At 33.2% G+C, this 25209-nt stretch overlaps 1 protein-coding gene across 1 annotated transcript in view; it reads left to right on the top strand.

The window, feature by feature from the left end:
- Positions 1-25209, top strand: part of LOC122804004 (integumentary mucin C.1-like) — a 191268-nt gene that overhangs the window by 73010 nt on the left and 93049 nt on the right. The window contains exons 5-7 of the mRNA XM_044073686.1: positions 3743-3775; positions 8339-8371; positions 15026-15058. Of these exons, the coding sequence (XP_043929621.1) occupies positions 3743-3775; positions 8339-8371; positions 15026-15058 (99 nt within the window). The remainder of the gene's footprint in view (positions 1-3742; positions 3776-8338; positions 8372-15025; positions 15059-25209) is intronic.

Genomic DNA, 25209 nt, shown 5'->3' with positions numbered 1-25209 from the left:
GGAAGAAGTAGTTGCAGTAATATATTTGTTTATGACCGCAGTGTCCGTACTGTACTGCTCCAAGTTCCAAGAGAGACACACTGCTGCCTTCTGCTAGTACTGCACTGCACTACACTCACATGAACGACTTGGGGAGGGGTTGGAGTTGCCTGCCTTGCCTTTAAAACGAAAGCCTCTGCGGCTCTGCTGTCTACCTTCTATTAACTAGATTATTAATTGAAAACAAAAAAAAAACACTGAGTTTATTGCTGCATGTCCGCTCACTCAGCAACTCTCTCAGTACTGTCACTGACCCACTGCCTCTCTGTCTGTGACTCTGGACTCTGGAACCTAAGAAGACTAAGAGCTGCTGTGCGCAAGTCGTGTGCAACACTGCAACTTCCAAGTTAAAAACAGTTATAACATATGTGAGATGTGCCTGCCGACCATAAACATAAACAAACACAGTTAGTCACACCCCTTGAGCCCTCAGCTGAATTCCGACAGGCTAGCAGGCTGCTGACGAAGCTGATATCATCTCACATGCATCTGCACATGACGACATCAGCCAAAAAAAAAAAAACATTGCTGAAAAAAATTCCCCCCAAAAAAGCTGGGAAATTTAGGAATTTAGGGCCACTCGGAATTCATGTCACCCCATTATTTGGACCTCAAAACTGGTAAATACCAAGGAATTTGGTATAGTTGAGAGGTACATGCTGTATTGGCATTGGTACATTTATTTAAAGGGGGTATGGGGATGTATCCCCCACATGGGGGATATAAGGGGATTGCCTCACTGCAGAAAGACTTTCATTTTTATTACTTCATTTTTTTGAACACTTTGATTCTATAAAATGGAATTTATAGTGGCTGCCTTTTGATCATTCATTGTAAACCTACATATTGGCAATTCACAGTAAAAATAGTTATTTGTTATCTTTTATGAATATACATGAGTAAATGGACCAATTGTTTGAATGAGATCATACTGGCTTATCAAAATGCTGTTATTTTTTCCTGATTATGTTAATTATCTGGGGACTTGATGGCCATCTGACTTACCTCTACAATGGGGAGTGGATTATTTAAGGGGGCATAATTGATAAGAATCAATTGTCTGAAGAGGTTTCCTACACAGAGACGAAAGTGCTTACCGGAAGTGATTAAATGTTTTTAATATTGCCAATTTTTACAAATAAAAGTTTTATTTTTATTCTTCAATCATCCTCTGACATGACCTGGACATTCTTTTGGAATTTTTTTAGTTTGATTTTTATTTTTATCTGGTTTGTGCCTGCTTGAAGACAAGCTGAGTTTGCTTTTTTATGTAAAGCACATAGTGTCAACTTACATTATTTGAGACAGTGAACTATTTCAATTGTTTACTTCTTGAAGGCTTGCTTACTTTAAACTGGCAGGGAGTCCTGTACTTATTAAAATAAAATAAAAGATAAATAAATGAATAACTCCTTGTAATCAATTTTAAACTAACAGCAGAAAAGCACTGTATACTACTAAACAGTGGTTGGCATCATCCACCTAACAAATGAAAATAAATTGAAATATAAATAAAAAAGAAAGAATAAAAGGAATGCAAGGTTCTTTAGCCTAAGGAGCAATACTTTCACTGCTTTAAAAACATAAGTCTAGGAAAAGCACAGGCACAGTGTGGCTGCTTCCTTTTCTGTCTGTAAATAGAATATATCATAATCTACCTGCATATATATATTTATCTTATCAAAATGCTGCTAATTTAATAAATAAGCTTTGCCTGACTTATAAAAATAATTAAATGATAGAAGTCTAGAAAAATTTAAGTTAGCAGCAGATTAGATGCAATTAAAAAAGCTAAAATGTAAGAAATATTTAAATTAATAGTTTTATGAATGTTATAGAATATTTACCTGTTATACGATATGTCTATATACAGAAGAAGTCCAATATTCTGCATTGCATTCAATGAATGATTTTGGTATTTTCTTAAAACTGTACCAGAGTTTATCAATTTGTCTTTGAGACTGGAATAAAAAGTAATTGTATATGAATTTATTTATTTATTTATTTATTTAACATTTGTTTATCATGAAAATCTGACTCGGAATGAGCCAATTATCAGTGGAGGCCAGGGAGAAATGCTCCAGATGCATTTCTTTGTAGCATGTTAGGAAACCAGAGCACCAAAAGGAAACCCACATGAATGCAGGGAGGACATGCAGACTCCACAGAGAAGGCACCCCAGTCATGAATCAAACCAGAGAATCTCTTGCTGTGAGATGAAAACACAAACCACTGCACCACCATGACATCCAAATTTATTCTTAAATTTATTTCAAATTTATTATTAAAATATTTAGTCATGAATTAACTATTCTGAAACAGTCATTTTCTTTTTTTAAACATTCTTTGTTTATTGTGTATTTCTTTTTGAGTAATTTCATTACCTTTTCTAATTTTCAGAGAGCGTCTTTATGGTACTATAGCTCCAGGGCATTTTTTTTCATTAATTAATATTACATAGTCATTGCTTTATTTTCTTGATCTTCCATGTTTTTCAGTAAGATGTTGAATTTCAATGATAAGGTCAACAGTCTGAAATTCTTGTTCTGTTAACCTTTTGTCAGTCTTGTGTACTGCAATTTAACATTGAATATTTGATGATTAATAACTTACAAGCACTACATACTAATACATAAATACAACATAATGTAGATACATAAAGAAATATAAATGCTCCTAAATATACACAAACAAGTCCATGCACATACTATATATATTTCTATATATGTCTATAGATATATACACACAGTCATGCACACAAATCATGTAAAAATATCTATATATGTATATATATATATATATATATATATATATATATATATATATATATATATATAATGTGTGTGTGTGTGTGTGTGTGTGTGTGTGTCTCTATATCTATATCTAGATCTATATGTTTGTGTGTATTCCTGTTGATATAACTCTTGATTCTATCATTAAAGCTGACAAGGGCACATATGTCTATCTTTCTAATCTAGCAACACATGACTTTTAAAATTATTTTTTGCCCTCTCTCAAACACATACACATATAGACATACCAATCAATCACTCTAGCTGTTAATATTACATATATAAGCTAAGGCAAAAGAAAACATAATACCTAAAAATATGAGTTAAACTAAATAAAGTCACAAGAATGAAAAATGCGTCAAACAAAAAAGTACTTATCATGATAAAAACAGATAAGAATAAGAAATGCACCTTATTTATTTGTTAGTTAATTTGTTAGGTAATTACTTTATGTTGTATTCATTTTTTGTAGTATGTAAAGATTCAGAAGTTCCTCTTCCTTATTGAGACACTTAAATCAGACACAGTTTCATCTACTTAAGTAGAGAGGAAGTAAGATTTCCTCTAACAATGTGTAACTTTCTTTATTTGTTTCATGTCAGATTGTTTTTCCTTTTATCCCTTTTGGTTTTGAGTCCATTTGTACACTTTGTAAATAGTTTATTATAATTTTATTTTTGCCTGAAATGTAAAAGGTTATTACTATTATCTTTGAAAAAAATAAAATTACTTGAATAAAAATAAAATAAAGATGTAGAAGTATACATGAATAGTAGCTTATAGAATAAAGGAAGGCTGTATTTATGGTTATGGAACAGATGTAGTAAGATGAAAAGTATGCATTAGCAAATGTGAAGCTGCAAGCGAGTCTTACTTAAGTTTACTAATTTCTGTAAATATTTGTATTGTAGCACAAACCACTGTTTCTGCAACAAAACCTACCAGTAAGTCTTTCAAGTTACATCAAATCTTGATAAATGTTACAATCAATTGATGCTACTTTAACAATTTCAAAGTGAAGTGCAATTGGTCTGCTATACGACAATGATGTATTCATTTTTATCATTAGAAACTGTGAACTTTTATATTAAATGTCAATTTAAATATGTGTGTTTATTATTTATCTGGGAGTCTTCACAAGGTATCATTGTTACATCTAATATTCTAAAATGTGTTTAAAAGCATTATGAAATGTATTGTATGAACATGAAATTATTCAAAGTTCTCAGATCATATCAAACAGTGCCACTATTGCCAGTGAAGATGTAGGAATTCCATTCCAACATGTTATTTATATTAATGCATATTTTCACCTAGGTCAAAGACAAGAGACAAGTGCATAAATATCAAAATACCAACATGCAAACATAGCATATTGAATAAGATGTGTAGAAGCTAGCGAGAAGCACTTAAGAAATATCGCAAGGGATCCAAACTTAAACAAGGCCCACATTGGGATGCTGCCTAAAACATCTTTTTTATTATTTTACAAGATGCGGTAGGGAAGATGAAATAGAATATTGAAATATTTGCAGGCAAATTAAATTAAATACCTCCATTAAAATATTAGGAATTAAATTGCTACACACGGTTTTATAATGTTCATTTTTAAAGTGATGTATCTGAGTTCTTAAGTTAGTGATGTGGGTTGTTAATTATCTGGGGGCTTGATGGCCATCTGACTTACCTCTACAATGGAGAGTGGATTATTTAAGGGGGCATAATTGATAAGAATCAATTGTTTGAAGAGGTTTCCTACAGAGAGACAAAAGTGCTTACCGGAAGTGATTAAATGTTTTTAATATTGCCAATTTTTACAAATAAAGTTTTATTTTTATTCTTCAATCATCCTCTGACATGACCTGGACATTCTTTTGGAATTTTTTCAGTTCGATTTTTATTTTTATCTGGTTTGTGCCTGTTTGAAGACAAGCTGAGTTTGCTTTTTTTATGTAAAGCACATAGTGTCAACTTACATTATTTGAGACAGTGAACTATTTCAATTGTTTACTTCTTGAAGGCTTGCTTACTTTAAACTGGCAGGGAGTCCTGTTCTTATTAAAATAAAATAAAAGATAAATAAATGAATAACTCCTTGTAATCACTTTTAAACTAACAGCCGAAAAGCATTGTAAACTACTAAACAGTGGTTGGCATCATCCACCTAACAAAGGAAAATAAATTGAAATATAAATAAAAAAGAAAGAATAAAAGGAATACAAGGTTCTTTAGCCTAAGGAGCAATAATTTCACTGCTTTAAAAACATAAGTCTAGGAAAAGCACAGGCACAGTGTGGCTGCTTCCTTTTCTGTCTGTAAATAGAAAATATCATAATCTACCTGCATATATAGATATATATATATATATATATATATATATATATATATATATATATATATATATATAGTTGACTTAAACAATTATTTCTATTTTTAGTGTGTATAGTACCTAAACCTATTGCAGCTGATTTTACAAATAGCAGACTGGTTTTCATGATCAAAGTGTGGCATTAATTGACCAAAAATAAATAAATAACAATCTTCTGTTAAAAAAAATAAATAAATAAATAAAAAATGTTTTTAATCATTTTTTTTTTTTTGGTATAATGTTTTTATGTAACAATTACTGCTGTTTACATTGTTTCTGTTACATCCTCTATTAAAATTGTATGTTTTCCTGGAGCTTTTCTTCCTGGGCCTCTACTGAAAATGGACATGTATCCAGTTAGACTAGCCTGGTCAACAAATGTAAAATAAAAATAAATAAAATAAAAAATAAAAAAGAAGTTAAAAGGAGAAGAGAGATCTTTAGGATTCTCCCTTCTCTGTAATTTTTGGTCTCTTTTTTGTTCATTTTGTCAGCACTGCATATTTTGAGTGACAACATTTCGGTAGGGAGCCAAATAATTAAAAATCAACCACAAATATTTTTTTTCATTTTCAAACACTGGTTATATTCTAGTCAGGGTTTTGGGGAACAAGAGTTTATTACAGCACACAGTAGACATATGCTTGACAACTAATGCTTGGTGGGATGCTACACACACACACACACACACACACACACACACACAAAAAATCACAACTAGGAATGCTTTGTTTTGAACTACAAGATTGCAGTGTCTGTATATGTTTAGACATATTCCTGCGCTTCACCACACATCCATTGATTTCTGCTGTTTATTTTAAATTTTCTGATTTTAATCTACTTATCTAATGCTTGACTCACTATTAAAAAGTTCCCAGTGTTGGCACTGTATTATTTTAAAGCTAAACGAAGAAAACACACACACGCTTTATCTTGAAAGTCTGTCTGTTAGATTGCAAATTAACTGTAAGATATGAAAGTATAAGACATGAGGATAAATCAATACTTCTAATAGGTTAGGAATTCTTCCCCAGTAAAATTATAAAGTAGTAGAGTTACAAAATGTCTCAATGATTTATAATTACCTTATCTTATCAAAATGATGCTAATTTAATAAACAGGCTTTACCTGACTTATAAAAATAACTAAATGACAGAAGTCTAGAAACATTTAAGTTAGCAGCAGATTAGATGCAATTAAAAATGCTAAAATTTAAGAAATATTTAAATTAATAGTTTTATGAATGTTATAGAATATTTACCTGTTATACGATATGTCTATATACAGAAGAAGTCCAATATTGCATTACATTCAATGAATGATTTTGGTATTTTCCTAAAACTGTACCAGAGTTTATCAATTTGTCTTTGAGACTGGAATAAAAAGTAATTGTATATGAATTTATTTATTTATTTATTTAACATTTGTTTACCATGAAAATCTGACTCGGAATGAGCCAATTATCAGTGGAGGCCAGGGAGAAATGCTCCAGATGCATTTCTTTGTAGCATGTTAGGAAACCAGAGCACCAAAAGGAAACCCACATGAATGCAGGGAGGACATGCAGACTCCACAGAGAAGGCACCCCAGTCATGAATCAAACCAGAGAATCTCTTGCTGTGAGATGAAAACACAAACCACTGCACCACCATGACATCCAAATTTATTCTTAAATTTATTTCAAATTTATTATTAAAATATTTAGTCATGAAGTAACTATTCTGAAACAGTCATTTTCTTTTTTTAAACATTCTTTGTTTATTGTGTATTTCTTTTTGCGTAATTTCATTACCTTTTCTAATTTTCAGAGAGCCTTTTTATGGTACTATAGCTCCAGGGCATTTTTTTCATTAATTAATATTACATAGTCATTGCTTTAATTTCTTGATCTTCCATGTTTTTCAGTAAGATGTTGAATTTCAATGATAAGGTCAACAGTCTGAAATTCTTGTTCTGTTAATCTTTTGTCAATCTTGTGTACTGAAATTTAACATTGAATATTTGATGATTAATAACTTACAAGCACTACATACTAATACATAAATACAACATAATGTAGATACATAAAGGAATATAAATGCTCCTGAATATACACAAACAAGTCCATGCACATACTATAAATATTTCTATATATGTCTATAGATATATACACACAGTTATGCACACAAATCATGTAAAAATATCTATATATGTATATGTATGTATATATATATATATATATATATATATATATATATATATATATATATATATATATAAATATATATATATGTGTGTGTGTGTGTGTGTTTGTATGTGTGTGTATATCTATATCTATATCTAGATCTATATGTTTGTGTGTATTCCTGTTGATATAACTCTTGATTCTATCATTAAAGCTGACAAGGGCACATATGTCTATCTTTCTAATCTAGCAACACATGACTTTTAAAATTATTTTTTGCCCTCTCTCAAACACATACACATATAGACATACCAATCAATCACTCTAGCTGTTAATATTACATATATACATTAAGGCAAAAGAAAAAATAATACCTAAAAATATGAGTTAAACTAAATAAAGTCACAAGAATGAAAAATGGGTCAAACAAAAAAGTACTTATCATGATAAAAACAGATAAGAATAAGAAATGCACCTTATTTATTTGTTAGTTAATTTGTTAGGTAATTACTTTATGTTGTATTCATTTTTTGTAGTATGTAAAGATTCAGAAGTTTCTCTTCCTTATTGAGACACTTAAATCAGACACAGTTTCATCTACTTAAGTAGAGAGGAAGTAAGATTTCCTCTAACAATGTGTAACTTTCTTTATTTGTTTCGTGTCAGATTGTTTTTCCTTTTATCCCTTTTGGTTTTGAGTCCATTTGCACACTTTGTAAATAGTTTATTATAGTTTTATTTTTGCCTGAAATGTAAAAGTTTATTACTATTATCTTTGAAAAAAATAAAATTACTTGAGTAAAAATAAAATAAAGATGTAGAAGTATACATGAATAGTAGCTTATAGAATAAAGGAAGGCTGTATTTATGGTTATGGAAAAGATGTAGTAAGATGAAAAGTATGCATTAGCAAATGTGAATCTGCAAGCGAATCTTACTTAAGTTTACTAATTTCTGTAAATATTTGTTTTGTAGCACAAACCACTGTTTCTGCAACAAAACCTACCAGTAAGTCTTTCAAGTTACATCAAATATTGATAAATGTTACAATTAATTGATGCTACTTTAACAATTTCAAAGTGAAGTGCAATTGGTCTGCTATACGACAATGATGTATTCATTTTTATCATTAGAAACTGTGAACTTTTATATTAAATGTCAATTTAAATATGTGTGTTTATTATTTATCTGGGAGTCTTCACAAGGTATCATTGTTACATCTAATATTCTAAAATGTGTTTAAAAGCATTATGAAATGTATTGTATGAACATGAAATTATTCAAAGTTCTCAGATCATATCAAACAGTGCCACTATTGCCAGTGAAGATGTAGGAATTCCATTCCAACATGTTATTTATATTAATGCATATTTTCACCTAGGTCAAAGACAAGAGACAGGTGCATAAATATCAAAATACCAACATGCAAACATAGGATATTGAATAAGATGTGCAGAAGCTAGTGAGAAGCACTTAAGAAATGTTGCAAGGGATCCAAACTTAAACAAGGCCCACATTGGGATGCTGCCTAAAACATCTTTTTTATTATTTTACAAGATGCGGTAGGGAAGATGAAATAGAATATTGAAATATTTGCAGGCAAATTAAATTAAATACCTCCATTAAAATATTAGGAATTAAATTGCTACACACGGTTTTATAATGTTCATTTTTAAAGTGATGTATCTGAGTTCTTAAGTTAGTGATGTGGGTTGTTAATTATCTGGGGGCTTGATGGCCATCTGACTTACCTCTACAATGGAGAGTGGATTATTTAAGGGGGCATAATTGATAAGAATCAATTGTTTTAAGAGGTTTCCTACACAGAGACGAAACTGCTTACTGGAAGTGATTAAATGTTTTTAATATTGCCAATTTTTACAAATAAAAGTTTTATTTTTATTCTTCAATCTTCCTCTGACAAGACCTAGACATTCTATTGGAATTTTTTCAGTTCAATTTTTATTTTTATCTGGTTTGTGCCTGCCTGAAGACAAGCTGAGTTTGCTTTTTTATGTAAAGCACATAGTGTCAACTTACATTATTTGAGACAGTGAACTATTTCAATTGTTTACTTCTTGAAGGCTTGCTTATTTTAAACTGGCAGGGAGTCCTGTACTTATTAAAATAAAATAAAAGATAAATAAATGAATAACTCCTTGTAATCACTTTTAAATTAACAGTGGAAAAGCATTGTATACTACTAAACAGTGGTTGGCATCATCCACCTAACAAATGAAAATAAATTGAAATATAAATAAAAAAGAAAGAATAAAAGAAATGCAAGGTTCTTTAGCCTAAGGAGCAATAATTTCACTGCTTTAAAAACATAAGTCTAGGAAAAGCACAGGCACAGTGTGGCTGCTTCCTTTTCTGTCTGTAAATAGAAAATATCATAATCTACCTGCATATATATATATATATATATATATATATATATATATTTAATATATGTAGTTGACTTAAACAATTATTTGTATTTTTAGTGTGTATAGCACCTAAACCTATTGCAGCTGATTTTACAAATAGCAGACTGGTTTTCATGATCAAAGTATGGCATTAATTGACCAAAAATAAATAAATAAATAATCTTCTGTTAAAAAAAAAAAAATAAAAAAAAATGTTTTTAATCATTTTTTTTTTGGTATAATGTTTTTATGTAACAATTACTGCTGTTTACATTGTTTCTGTTACATCCTCTATTAAAATTGTATGTTTTCCTGGAGCTTTTCTTCCCGGGCCTCTACTGAAAATGGACATGTATCCAGTTAGACTAGCCTGGTCAACAAATGTAAAATAAAAATAAATAAAATAAAAAATAAAAAAGAAGTTAAAAGGAGAAGAGAGATCTTCAGGATTCTCCCTTTTCTGTGATTTTTGGTTTCTTTTTTATTCATTTTGTCAGCACTGCATATTTTGAGTGACAACATTTCGGTAGGGAGCCAAATAATTAAAAATCAACCACAAATATTTTTTTTTCATTTTCAAACACTGGTTATATTCTAGTCAGGGTTTTGGGGAGCAAGAGTTTATTACAGCACACAGTAGACATATGCTTGACAACTAATGCTTGGTGGGATGCTACACACACACACAGACACACACACACACACACACACACACACACACACACACACACACACACACACACACACACACACACACACACACACAATCACAACTAGGAATGCTTTGTTTTGAACTACAAGATTGCAGTGTCTGTATATGTTTAGACATATTCCTGTGCTTCACCACACATCCATTGATTTCTGCTGTTTATTCTAAATTTTCTGATTTTAATCTACTTATCCAATGCTTGACTCACTATTAAAAAAGTTCACAGTGTTGGCACTGTATTATTTTAAAGCTAAACGAAGAAAACACACACACGCTTTATCTTGAAAGTCTGTCTGTTAGATTGCAAATTAACTGCAAGATATGAAAGTATAAGACATAAGGATAAATCAATACTTCTAATAGGGTAGGAATTCTTCCCCAGTAAAATTATAAAGTAGTAGAGTTACAAAATGTCTCAATGATTTATAATTACCTTATCTTATCAAAATGCTGCTAATTTAATAAATAGGCTTTACCTGACTTATAAAAATAACTAAATGATAGAAGTCTAGAAACATTTAAGTTAGCAGCAGATTAGATGTAATTAAAAATGCTAAAATTTAAGAAATATTTAAATTAATAGTTTTATGAATGTTATAGAATATTTACCTGTTATACGATATGTCTATATACAGAAGAAGTCCAATATTGCATTACATTCAATGAATGATTTTGGTATTTTCTTAAAACTGTACCAGAGTTTATCAATTTGTCTTTGAGACTGGAATAAAAAGTAATTGTATATGAATTTATTTATTTATTTATTTATTTAACATTTGTTTACCATGAAAATCTGACTCGGAATGAGCCAATTATCAGTGGAGGCCAGGGAGAAATGCTCCAGATGCATTTCTTTGTAGCATATTAGGAAACCAGAGCACCAAAAGGAAACCCACATGAATGCAGGGAGGACATGCAGACTCCACAGAGAAGGCACCCCAGTCATGAATCAAACCAGAGAATCTCTTGCTGTGAGATGAAAACACAAACCACTGCACCACCATGACATCCAAATTTATTCTTAAATTTATTTCAAATTTATTATTAAAATATTTAGTCATGAAGTAACTATTCTGAAACAGTCATTTTCTTTTTTTAAACATTCTTTGTTTATTGTGTATTTCTTTTTGCGTAATTTCATTACCTTTTCTAATTTTCTGAGAGCCTCTTTATGGTACTATAGCTCCAGGACATTTTTTTCATTAATTAGTATTACATAGTCATTGCTTTATTTTCTTGATCTTCCATGTTTTTCAGTAAGATGTTGAATTTCAATGATAAGGTCAACAGTCTGAAATTCTTGTTCTGTTAACCTTTTGTCAATCTTGTGTACTGCAATTTAACATTGAATATTTGATGATTAATAACTTACAAGCACTACATACTAATACATATATACAACATAATGTAGATACATAAAGGAATATAAATGCTCTTAAATATACAAAAACAAGTCCATGCACATACTATATATATTTCTACATATATCTATAGATATATACACACAGTTATGCACACAAATCATGTAAAAATATCTATATATGTATATGTGTATGTACATATATATATATATATATATATATATATATATATATATATGTGTGTGTGTGTGTGTGTGTGTGTGTGTGTGTGTGTGTGTGTGTGTGTATCTAGATCTATATCTAGATCTATATGTTTGTGTGTATTCCTGTTGATATAACTCTTGATTCTATCATTAAAGCTGACAAGGGCACATATGTCTATCTTTCTAATCTAGCAACACATGAGTTTTAAAATTATTTTTTGCCCTCTCTCAAACACATACACATATAGACATACCAATCAATCACTCTAGCTGTTAATTTTACATATATAAGCTAAAGCAAAAGAAAAAATAATACCTAAAAATATGAGTTAAACTAAATAAAGCCACAAGAATGAAAAATGTGTCAAACGAAAAAGTACTTATCATGATAAAAACAGATAAGAATAAGAAATGCACCTTATTTATTTGTTAATGTAGCAAAGTAAATCCAATGGGACAGGTAAACGATCAGGTTCACAGAAAAAAAGTTTAAAATCAGTAAATAAAGCCAGGAGCTGAGCGACAGTGAGGAAGTCAAACGATGCAAAAATTAATTAAAATCTCCACTTTTAATACAAAAATATAAGACAGGATAAGCGCTTTCGCATGTAGCTTCATCAGATCCATACAAAAATCTAAGTGTTAACTGCATGCTTATATACCTGCAGATGATGACTCATACTCATGGTTAATTAGCAAACAAGGTACTGCCCATCATTTTTAAAGATTATAGATGATGTTTAAAATGATAGATAAAAAACAATATATAAAAGCTTCATAAAATGCATTGCTGAAAGATAAATAATGGCTAGGCATCAAATTACAAACATATTGATCAGAATGTTATGACTAACTGAATTATATTAAGAAACACAAAACTATATATAAATTAAAAAGTAAATACATCTGTATATAATCAGTGTATAACAATTCATTTGACATTTCTACGTTGTTTTAGTTTTGGTCTTATAGAGGCTCTCTCATTCAAGCCAAAACCTTTGTCAGCTCTTAATGAAATAATCCATTGCATTTCCTTACTTTCTGTGTAGGTTCTGATATCACCTCCCCTTACATCAGGAGAAATAACTTCTAGCACCTTGAATAAAAAGTAATGTTCATTGTTGTTTAATGTAATATGTTTGGCTAGAGCATTGTGCAATGTACCTCTCTTCATATGATGGATATGCTCCCTCATCCTATCTCTTAAGGGGCGATTAGTCTTGCCTACATAGAATGACGGGCAGGATTGACAAGTAGCCAAATAAACCACATCTGATGTCATACAGTTTGCATCTGCTTGTATCATAAATACTTTCTGTAAGTCTGGTTGAAAAAACTGAGTGTTACTGTCAATAAAAGGGCAAAAATTACAATGCCCACATGGCTTCATACAACCACCCTTATTATCACTTTTTATAGTTTTAGGGTAACACAGTATCCTTTTTAAATTATGTTTATTCCTATAAAGGAAAGTGGGTGTCTCACCCACGATCCATTTTAAATCACTGTCAACATGTAAGATACCCCAATGCCTATTAATAACTTCCTTGGTTTTGAAGTAGTCAGAAGAAAATTGTGTTGAAAATCTAATACTGTGGTTATTATAGTATTTACCTAAAGGATTATCAAATTCCTTAAGACCAAAATAAGGTGCTGCTCTAGTGCAACGCAGTTCATATATATCATCCATATGGGAGTTGATTTCAGTTGGGGTATAACCCCTATTGACCAATCTGTTTTTCAGAAGTTTCAAAGCCATCATTAGTAGGGTTTAATCTTGAGGCCCTGATAGCCTGTCCTCTTATAATATTTTTAAAAACAATGCACAATGCTCTAGCCAAACATATTACATTAAACAACAATGAATATTACTTTTTATTCAAGGTGCTAGAAGTTATTTCTCCTAATGTAAGGGGAGGTGATATCAGAACCTACACAGAAAGTAAGGAAATGCAATGGATTATTTCATTAAGGGCTGACAAAGGTTTTGGCCTGAATGAGAGAGCCTCTATAAGACCAAAACTAAAACAACGTAGAAATGTCAAATGAATTGTTATACACTGATTATATACAGATGTATTTACTTTTTAATTTATATATAGTTTTGTGTTTCTTAATATAATTCAGTTAGTCATAATATTCTGATAAATATGTTTGTAATTTGATGCTTAGCCATTATTTATCTTTCAGCAATGCATTTTATGAAGCTTTTATATATTGTTTTTTATCTATCATTTTAAACATTATCTATATCTTTAAAAATGATGGGCAGTACCTTGTTTGCTAATTAACCATGAGTATGAGTCATCATCTGCAGGTATATAAGCATGCAGTTAACAGTTGGATTTTTGTATGGACCTGATGAAGCTACTTGCGAAAGCGCTTATCTTGTTTTATATTTTTGTATTAAAAGTGGAGATTTTAATTAATTTTTGCATCATTTGACTTCCTCACTGTCGCTCAGCTCCTGGCTTTATTTACTTATTTATTTGTTAGTTAATTTGTTAGGTAATTACTTTATGTTGTATTCATTTTTTGTAGTATGTAAAGATTCAGAAGTTTCTCTTCCTTATTGAGACACTTAAATCAGACACAGTTTCATCTACTTAAGTAGAGGGGAAGTAAGATTTCCTCTAACAATGTGTAACTTTCTTTATTTGTTTTTGATGTCAGATTGTTTTTCCTTTTATCCCTTTTGGTTTTGAGTCCATTGTACACTTTGTAAATAGTTTATTATAATTTTATTTTTGCCTGAAATGTAAAAGTTTATTACTATTATCTTTGAAAAAAATAAAATTACTTGAGTAAAAATAAAATAAAGATGTAGAAGTATACATGAATAGTAGCTTATAGAATAAAGGAAGGCTGTATTTATGGTTATGAAACAGATGTAGTAAGATGAAAAGTATGCATTAACAAATGTGAAGCTGCAAGCGAATCTTACTTAAGTTTACTAATTTCTGCAAATATTTGTATTGTAGCACAAACCACTGTTTCTGCAACAAAACCTACCAGTAAGTCTTTCAAGTTACATCAAATCTTGATAAATGTTACAATTAATTGTTGCTGCTTTAACAATTTCAAAGTGAAGTGCAATTGGTCTGCTATACGACAATGATGTATTCATTTTTATCATTAGAAACTGTGAACTTTTATATTAAATGTCAATTTAAATATGTGTGTTTATTATTTATCTGGGAGTCTTCACAAGGTATCATTGTTACATCTAATATTCTAAAATGTGTTTAAAAGCATTATGAAATGTATTGTATGAACATGAAATTATTCAAAGTTCTCAGATCATATCAAACAGTGCCACTATTGCCAGTGAAGAAGTAGGAATTCCATTCCAGCATGTTATTTATATTAATGCATATTTTCACCTAGGTCAAAGACAAGAGACAGGCACATAAATATCAAAATATCAACATCCAAACATAGCATATTGAATAAGATGTGCAGAAGCTAGTAAGAAGCACTTAAGAAATGTCGCAAGGGATCCAAACTTAAACAAGGCCCACATTGGGAGGCTGCCTAAAACATCTTTTTTATTATTTTACAGGATGCGGTAGGGAAGATGAAATAGAATATTGAAATATTTGCAGGCAAATTAAATTAAATACCTCCATTAAAATATTAGGAATTAAATTGCTACACACGGTTTTATAATGTTCATTTTTAAAGTGATGTATCTGAGTTCTTAAGTAAGTGATGTGGGTCACTTGGCTTTAACTGCATCATGTGATTAAATGTATTACTATTTAAATTGCATTTTCTGTCAGATGAAGTCTGGTATTATAACAAAAGTGCTTATTTTTATAAATTGTTTATATATGTAATTAGTGAGGTTTGGTAACAAACCAATTTGTCCAGGGACAACTTCAGGCTGGGGTCTAGGTAGAAGTAGTAACAGGTACTAAGACAGTAGGGGAAGAAAGCTAATTGGGGAAAAGAAAGGGTTAAATGAGAAAGTATGGCTAAAAACCTGGAACAACCACCATGATAAACAACACCTTCCTTTATTGAAGACAAAACATATAGATAAAATCCAAGAGATCTAGTAGATGATGAGTGCTTTTGGCTATTCAGCCTTCATCAGATCTGTTCATTAGTTTAAAAACATGCTCCCATCCAATCAGAAGCTTGCTATTCAATGACGTCATGTTAAGTAAGTATAACACACCTTTTGGCATCTTAATGCTGTAGCTCTTCAAACAGAAAGAAACGTTTTGAACAGTATAAACATGATCAAATAATTTTAGAGCATCTATTTTTAAGTACAGGCTTCAGTGGCACTATATTATTTAAGCCAGGAAGCCTATTGGCTCCAAGATTTATTATCCACTCAGTTTCTCGTACTTCTGTGAGATTTTTAAGTCACCCCCCACAAGGGTTAAGTACAATGAGATCCAAGACCATAAAGGTAAAAGAGTGTGCGGGACACTGTGCAACATGAGCAGCTAGTGCATTGTTAGTATCAACTTTGGTAATATCGTGCAGATGTTGCATAATCCTGACCTTAAACAGCTGGTTAGTTTTGCCTACATAGAAAGATGCACATTTCTTAGAGCTAGCTAGATAAACTAAGTCTCGGGAAACACAAGTAGCATATCCATTAAGATGGAAATGTTGATCTGAGATAGGATGTAAAATGCAATTGCTGGTATTGATAAAGGGGCAAGCCTTACATTTGCCATACCTGCATGTGCCTTTCTTGGATGTCTGGAACCCAGTTCTTCTTGGAACTCTGTCTTTAAAACACAGCATCCTTTTTAAATTATTTTTATTCTTATAGATAAAGCATGGTGTTTCCCCTACTATTTCTTTGATCTTGTCATTCTATGTCAACACTGGCCAATACTTGCGTATGGTATTACATACCAATTGAGAATCAGAGCTGTAAGTCAACATACATTTTAAGGTCTTATTGAAATCCACAGTATCTCTCGAATTTCTATTAGCTTGCCTCATCACATCATCAACTTACCTATGATGTGGACCTAGGTATAAACACTTGCATCTATCGTAAAGGGACTTGGAAGAACCACTACCTACACAGAAATAGTATGCATCCTCATCACATTTTTAAAAATATATTGGAAAATCAGATCGTTAGAACATCAAGGCTCTGTACAAGAGACCGTGATCTAATACAAGAAACTGAACAGATACAGGGCTTTTTACAGGGTAGGGGATATTCAGAACAAGAAACTGCTATGAAAGCAGATAAGCTAGACAATATTAGGAATATGAATAGACGTCCCTATTTAAGAAAAAAGATGTCATGAGGCAAGCTAATAGACATTCGAGAGATACTGCGGATTTCAATAAGACCTTAAAATGTATGTTGACTTACAGCTCTGATTCTCGATTGGTATGTAATACCATATGCAAGTATTGGCCAGTGTTGGCAGAGAATGACAAGATCAAAGAAATAGTGTGGGTAACACCACACTTTGTCTATAAGAATAAAAATAATTTAAAAAGGATGCTGTGTTTTAAAGACGGAGTTCCAAGAAGAACTGGGTCCCAGACATCCAAGAAAGGCACATACAAATGTGGCAAATGTAAAGCGTGCCCCTTTATCAATACCAGCAATTGCTTTTTGCATCCTATCTCAGATCAACATTTCCATCTTAATGGTTATGCTACTTGCCTTTCCCAAGACTTAGTTTATCTATCTAGCTGGAAGAAACGTGCAGCTTTCTATATAGGTAAAACTAACCAGCTGTTTAAGGTCAGGATTATGCAACATCTGTGAGATATTACCAAAGTTGATACTAACAATGCACTAGCTGCTCATGTTGCATAGTCTCCCACACATTCTTTCACATTTATTGTCTTGGATCTCATTGTACCTAACCCTCATGGGGGTGATCTTAAAAATCTCACAGAAGTATGAGAAACTGAGTGGATAATAAATCTTAGAGCCGATAGGCATACTGACTTAAATAATATAGTGCCACTGAAGCCTGTACTTAAAAATAGACACTCTAAAATTATTTGATCATGTTTATACAGTTCAAACAGTTTCTTTCTGTTTGAAGAGCTACAGCTTTAAGATGCCAAAAGATGTGTTATACTTACTTAACAGGACGTCATTGAATAGCAAGCGTCTGATTGGATGGGAGCATGTTTTTAAACTAGTGAACAGAGCTCATTTCTTAGATCTGATGAAGGCTGAATAGCCAAAAGCACTCATCATCTACTAGAGCTCTAGGATTTTACCTATATGTTTTGTCTTCAATAAAGAAAGGTGTTGTTTATCGTGGTGGTTGTTTCAGGTTTTTACCCATTCTTTCATTTTTACTTATGGACTGCCTTCAGCTGTTTAGGGTACATTGTTTGCTTTATTTAATTTAAATGAGAAAGTAGGATGATTGGGAGGAAATTAGGTAAGTTTAGGGAGGGGCTTTATGGGTTTTATAAATGTGTAACTGGGTAAAGAATTACATTTTGCATAAACTTGCTACTGCAAGGATTATGTCCGTGATGACCAGTGATGACCAGGGGTAACTTTGGATCAGGTAGGCCTGGGCTTAATATTTTAGGTATAATGGAAGGGGTTCATGGATATATAACCTCCCCCATCAGTTAGAGCAATTAGCAACTTGACCACCTTTAAAAATTCCCTCAAACTGTATATATCTTCTAAACGGCTATTGCCCCTGTTCCCAAACACACAACCACAACTCTTGACTTCACCTCCCAGTGCCATACCTCTAATCTTTCACATAAATCTCCATCCTTCTCCCTGTCACTTTCATCAGGCCTATTCAACCTCCCCACTTATACCCCTCTCTATCTTTCACTCTGCACTTAATCTCCTCACAGTTACTCTCCTGGAATTTATCACTTTCTTGTGTACTTGAATCCACCCTGTGCATCAATGTAAATAGCATTCAAAAACAGATTCTCAGAAATTGTCTGTCTTTACTTGTACATATCAATGATTTTATTTGTTTTATTTCAACACTGTTTCCTCTATTACACAAAGTCTTGCAATATAATTGTACTATATGATTTTTATATGTCAACGATTCTTACTATATGTTAATTATTGTATTTTTCTTCATACACCTGTGCTGCTATTTACCAGTCTCATGCAATGTAACTGTATTGTACTAGCTTGTTTTTCTAAGTGATTTTCTTTCTAATTGTACGTATTGTTGTGGAGGTTTTCTCTCCGAGCCTCCACTGAAAATGGGCTCTTTCCAGGCCCAGTCGACTTTCCCAGTTAACAAATATTGGTTATGGATGCACATGGTTTGCAATTGTTATTTCTGGACATGGGTTCATACATGAGTTTTTCATTGTTAGTACTGTTTTGTGGGCTTTCTGAATATCTTTAGTGAAGTTTTTTTAGTCTGCAGTTCTGTGGTTTTCCTTGTTTCATTGTTAATGTGGTTAAAGGGCTCTGTTTTGGTTATGCCCCTTGTTTACTTGGGTGTCCACTCCCTTTTTTCCTCAACATCCATGCTTGTTGTGCTTTGTTTAAGGGGTAGTGGTATGATTTTCTGTGTCTGTGGTTTTGCTGAAGAACATCTGTTATCATTGGTAAAAGTGATTGTTCCATTGCTAGGAGGATTCGCAAGTTCATGATAGGTGCTTTCAGGGTGCCTGTGAATAAAAGTTGCATGCTGCACATGCACAGTGAGTTATTTTCACTGTTGCACTGTTTTTGCATAATACATCTCACTCGGCTAGTAATATTTAAAATAAATAAATAAATAATATATATATATATATATATATATATATATATATATATATATATATATGTATATATATATATATATATATATATATATATATATATATATATATATATATATAGATAGATAGATCAGACTTCATGGAATAGCAGGTTACATCCGAGATGAGTGGTAGTATGTGCAGCTGAGCAGGTAAGTTTTGGTAAGAGAATAAGCTTGAGACTTGGGATTTAGTAATAGTTTTGGGACTACAGTAGAGGCCAGGGTATGGACTGAGCCTACAGCTTTGAGTTTTGTTGAGGTAGGGTTTTTCATAGCTGAGTGATTTTATTACTTCTTGGGTCAGAGGGGACAAGTTTGTTATGGATTGGGGGTAGTGTGGTATAGTTCTCTTGGCTTTCAATGTTCCTTGCTGCTTTGCCTTGTGTTTTGAAGCTTCATTGGCATTGCTGGATTAAGGTTGGGGTTCAGCTCAGTATGTTTGGTGTACAGCTTTACATTTAACCGGTTCCACTTTTGCAGCATTCATTCAACTGTTATCTTGAAGGTTATTTATGATTATATGTTTTATGGGCAGCAGCACCAGTATAATTTAGTCACTGGATCATTTCATCCACATTATTGGTACAAAATATGTTGTGAAACTGATGACTCCTTACCAAGATATTAGATTGTAGGTAATAAGCTTGGCTGCAGTGTGTTGTAATGTCATGGCAAGAGGCCAGCAGTAGTTAAGGAATACCTTGTCTGAGTTATAAAACAAACAAACAAAAAGATTCATCTGGATCAGTGCTGTATGCCAGCTGACAAAAATGAATAAATAGTTACTTATATATATATATATATATATATATATATATATATATATATATATATATATATTATCCTTGCTGAGTTTATATGAGCAATATTTTAAATCAGCATTCAGAGGTAGGGTTTCGAGTGCAGCTTTATGGTTATTGTCAGTAGCTGGTTGGGCTTGTAACTGGAGGCATGTGGTGAACGTGGTCTGCAATTATACAGTCATTTGTAATGGAAAACTATTCATATTTGTCATTGTAATTCTTCAAAATCCACTGTAGTCCTATGCCTTGACCATCACCTATCTGGTAGCTTATGCATGGCCATCCTAGTTATCTATTGACAGCATCATAGTTTAGGTCCTGGTGTCTTTCTTTGTTTGTGGATCAGGGCTTCACCTGGACATTTCTGCAGCTCTCAAATTGGCCTTGGTTCTGTTGGTTATCTCTCTGTGGCATTGGCTCACAGCCTTGCCTCTCAGCTGTGGAAAATTTGTGGAGTGTCTGGATTTTTCCTCGAATGTTGATCGGGTACATGGAAATAAGAGAAAAAAGAAGGGAGAAAGTTATGTTGTTGTCTTCAGAGTGAGGTTGCTGGGTGGCATTCATGAGTTTCAGACTTCCTGACTTCCAGAGGATGCATGCTGATACAAGCCCTGCTATCCTATTAGTTTTGTTAATGGATAACAGCAATGTTAGGGATGACCCTATTTTTGAAACTTTGTCCCCCATTGTGTTGGGCTTTGTTCATGTTTCTTGGGTTTGGAGGTTGAGAGTAATGCTTGTGGCCATTAGCAGCCTAAGGCATTGTCATGTGCCTTAGCTGTTGGTTGCCGAATGTATCGATTCTCACCTTTGTTTCGTTTGGTCTTCCAGTTTTGCTCTGTTTCTTGTGGTGGTTGTCTTGGGCTCGGAACAGAGGAATGGGTGGTCTGCTGCTCAGAGGGCTACCCATGAATGGCATTTTTTCTTATGCAGGCGCCGGAGGCACTAGCAGTCATGGGGGGAGGTGAGGGTTGACACGCTTTCTTGATATTGCTGCTGTAACTGTATGGGTTGGAAGCAGCAGGAGTTGTGATTTCTGAACGATGTGGGGGGGGGGCTCTCAACTATGTACATTTTCCAAGAATGTCTGGATTTTATCTCTTATTTTGGTCTATTTTGCATGAAATTGTGGTTTTATGGCATATTAGCGACAAATCATTAAAGATTAAAGTTGAAAAGTAATGACAGACATTTGCGTTTTAGTTTTCATACAGTTTGAGGGGTTCGTGCTAATGTAAAACCTGTTTATCAAGCTTTTCAGTTTGTAAGAGCAATGTTTAAGGATTGTCCCTACTTTGGACTTTTGTACCACTCAAGTGTGCTTGAGCACAAGGTTTGGTCCTCGTCTTTTGTGAGCCATTTGTGGAGCAGAGTGGCACATGGGAGAAGCTGTCAGGGCAGATCTGTTGACTATTGGCAGCTAGACATGCAGTTTGTTTCATTCTTGAGGGGTGTGGGATTGACTTCTAAGGTTATTTCTGTGGTGCTGGGTTGCAGACGTGCTCTTGGGACTGTTGCCCTGCTCATGTCTGGTGACATTTTAACCATTAATGGTTGAGTGGGGGATTTGTGCGGATGAATAAAAACAAACAAAAAAAAGGGGGGGTGAATAACTTTTGTCACACTCTATGTTTTTGTCTTGTACAAGACTTGTTTGGAAGAATGAAGTGATGATGAAAGGGGGAAATGTTTCCCGCCATATGGGTTTTTGTGTGAGGTTTCTGGTGTATACCTCTCAGCTGTCTCTATCGTTCGGGGTGTTGCTGATGGACTTGGATTTCGCTCAGACCCTCTTTCTCTCCTGGGGATTCTCTCTTTTAGTGAAAGGGGTGAATTATTATTGATAATTGGTTCTTTTTCCTGGTTGTGGTCAGGCTTGTGCTTGGTGTTTCTGACGCATGTGCAGCTGGGGGAAGAGGGATCTTTACAGTTGTGAGGAGCATACCTGTCTACTTTTCATATTTTGTAGGCTGCTTACATTTTGCCTTACATTTTCAGTCCATTTCATATAAAATTGTGGTTTTCTGGCCAAGCATTGACAAAGCATTGAGGGCTAAATTTAAGAAATAATAACAGACATTAGATTTTCAGACTTTATACTCATCAGAAAATTCATTTTTTTATTTTATTTATTTTTTGCAGTTGGTTAACTGGGAAAGTCCATTGGGCTGACATGAGCCCATTTTCAATGGAGGCCCAGGGAGAAAAGCTCCAATGCAGTATTTACAGTAACAAAATTAACAAAATTACAAATAATACACTTTGCAAGTGAAGACATAAAAATGAAAATTAACTCAAATATACATTCTACCTGTATTTAAAAAAATGACATAGAAAAGGAAAAGATAGAAACATTTATGGCTTGAGGCCTAAACAATGCTTACTAAGTATTTAGATATCAAGTGAGAGGGAAGTAATGAGTTTGATAAACTCGTGAGGTAATTTTTATTGATGTGAAGAATGCAGAGCAAGAGGAGGTCTTAGGTTGAATTTGAGATAGGAAAAGTGAAAGGGGATATAGATGGGGTGTAAAGCATCAGGTGGGATTAGAGCAGAAGCATTCCCAGTGAGTGGAGAGATGAGAGTGGAACAAGGCATTAAAGGTGGAGTGGTTATGGGTAGTTCTAATGTGTGGTGGAAGTGAATTCCATAATTTATCAAGGGAGAAGGATAGTAACAGTTGCCCTGGAGTACGTGTGGATTTGTAAACTTCAAGAAGATTTTGATTGTTGGATCTGAGCACTCTATGAGGCTGATGCATTTTTAGGGTGGAGGAGAGGGAAGGACAGTTAGAGGGTTTGAAAATGAGCTTATGTGCTGTTGTAAGTTGAATGTATGTCAGATATTTAGGGAGTTGGAATGAATTGAGGGAGTGGAGAGAGATGCAGTGATGAGAGAAGGATTTGGATCCAGTGGCAAACTTAGATATTTTATTGTAGCAGGAAGATAGATCTGACTTTAGAGTGGATTGAAGATTAGTAAGGAGAGGGGTTCCATACAGGAGAGAGGGAATGAGGTATGTGATAGATAGGAGTTGTTTGGTTGAGGGAGTAAGGTAGCAACTGTGTTGGTATAGCATTCTGAGTTTTTGATGGGTTTTCTTAATATTAGTTTATAGATGTGTGTCAAATTTTAATTGATCATTGATAAGGACACCAAGCAGCTTTGTGTAGGGAATTATTTCTATAGAGGTCATGTTATGGCTGAGTATAGAGACGGTTGTTTTGTCAATTTTGGTGTGACTGGCGGAAGTAAATATCATAATTTTGGATTTAGATACATTGAGAGCTCAGTGGTTGTCCAGCATCCAAGACTCAGTGAAGGAGAAGGCGTCTTGAGTTATATTCATAAGTTTAGGGAGAGATTCGGCAGAGCAGATGATGGTAGAGTCATCCGCATATTGGATGAGTTTAGCATTTGGGATGTTCTGATGGAAGGCCTTGGTAGAAATATTGAATAGAGCCTTGTGAAACACCTGCTGGATTGTGGAGGAAGTAGAAGTACATTTATTCCACTTTACAGCTTGTTCTCTGTCTGAGAGAACAAGCTGTAAAGTGGAATAAATGTACATCCCCCAGGCAAAAACCTTCTTTCCTTCAGCCTCGCTCGCCTCTGGAACTCCCTACCTCCACTCATCCGCACCACCTCTAACCACTCTGCCTTCAAAAAGTCTCTTCACCTTCATCTAGCATCTCAGTGGGAATGCTCTTGCTCCCACCCCACATAACTAACTCTACTTAATTCATCCTCAATACCATATTCTACTTCTATAGCTATGATATTTGTTCTCTGATCAGTATTATGTTACATTTATTTTATTACTAGTACGTTTCTCCTTATTGTATTAACTGTTATGACTGCTATTCTAATTTGATGAGTTCTACATTTTTTCTGTTTACACAATATTAATAACTCTCTGTACTAATATTGTTACTGTTAAATGTTGAAAATACCTTCTGTTATGGAGCTTTTCTCCCCAGGACTCCATTGAAAACGGGTTCTTTATGGCCCATGGCCCAATGGACTATCCTGGTAAACCAACGGCAATAAATAAATAAAAATAAATGAGAGGTAACTGGTGAACCAGTTGATAGAAGATGAGGAAAGGTTGAGATGAGAGAGCTTGGACAGAAGGAGATTGTGAGATATGGTATCGAAGGCCTTAGATAAGTCGAGAAGAATGGTAGATATAATATTGTCTGAATCATGATTGGAGTTAATCATTTTGAGAAAGGAAAGAAAGGCAGTAGTACTGCTGTGTCCAGGTCTGAATCCATGTTGTGTAGGGGGTCAGTAATTGATTATCTAAGAGGTATGGTAAGAGTTGTAGGTGGCTACATTTTTTGAGAATTTTAGAGATAGGGGACAGGATAGCTATTGGGTGGAAATTGGAGATTGTAGAGTTGCTATCCCCTTTGTGGAGGGGAATGATGAATGCTTTTTTTCCAAAGGAGGGGTACATAGGAGTCTTGGATGGAGCAATTTATTAGGATACAGATGGGTACAGCTATGTCATCGACAGCTAGCTTGAGGAAGTTAGATGGAATGTTATCAGGGGCATTAGAACAAGGTTTTAATTTTAGTAGGAGTTTTTTTATGGTATGT

Source organism: Protopterus annectens, chromosome 6.part0 (assembly GCF_019279795.1).
Source record: "Protopterus annectens isolate FY-2018-M chromosome 6.part0, PAN1.0, whole genome shotgun sequence".
Taxonomy (NCBI): Eukaryota; Metazoa; Chordata; order Ceratodontiformes; family Protopteridae; genus Protopterus; species Protopterus annectens.
The sequence above is the reverse complement of the archived record's forward strand: the minus strand, read 5'-3'. Positions and strand labels throughout refer to the sequence as shown.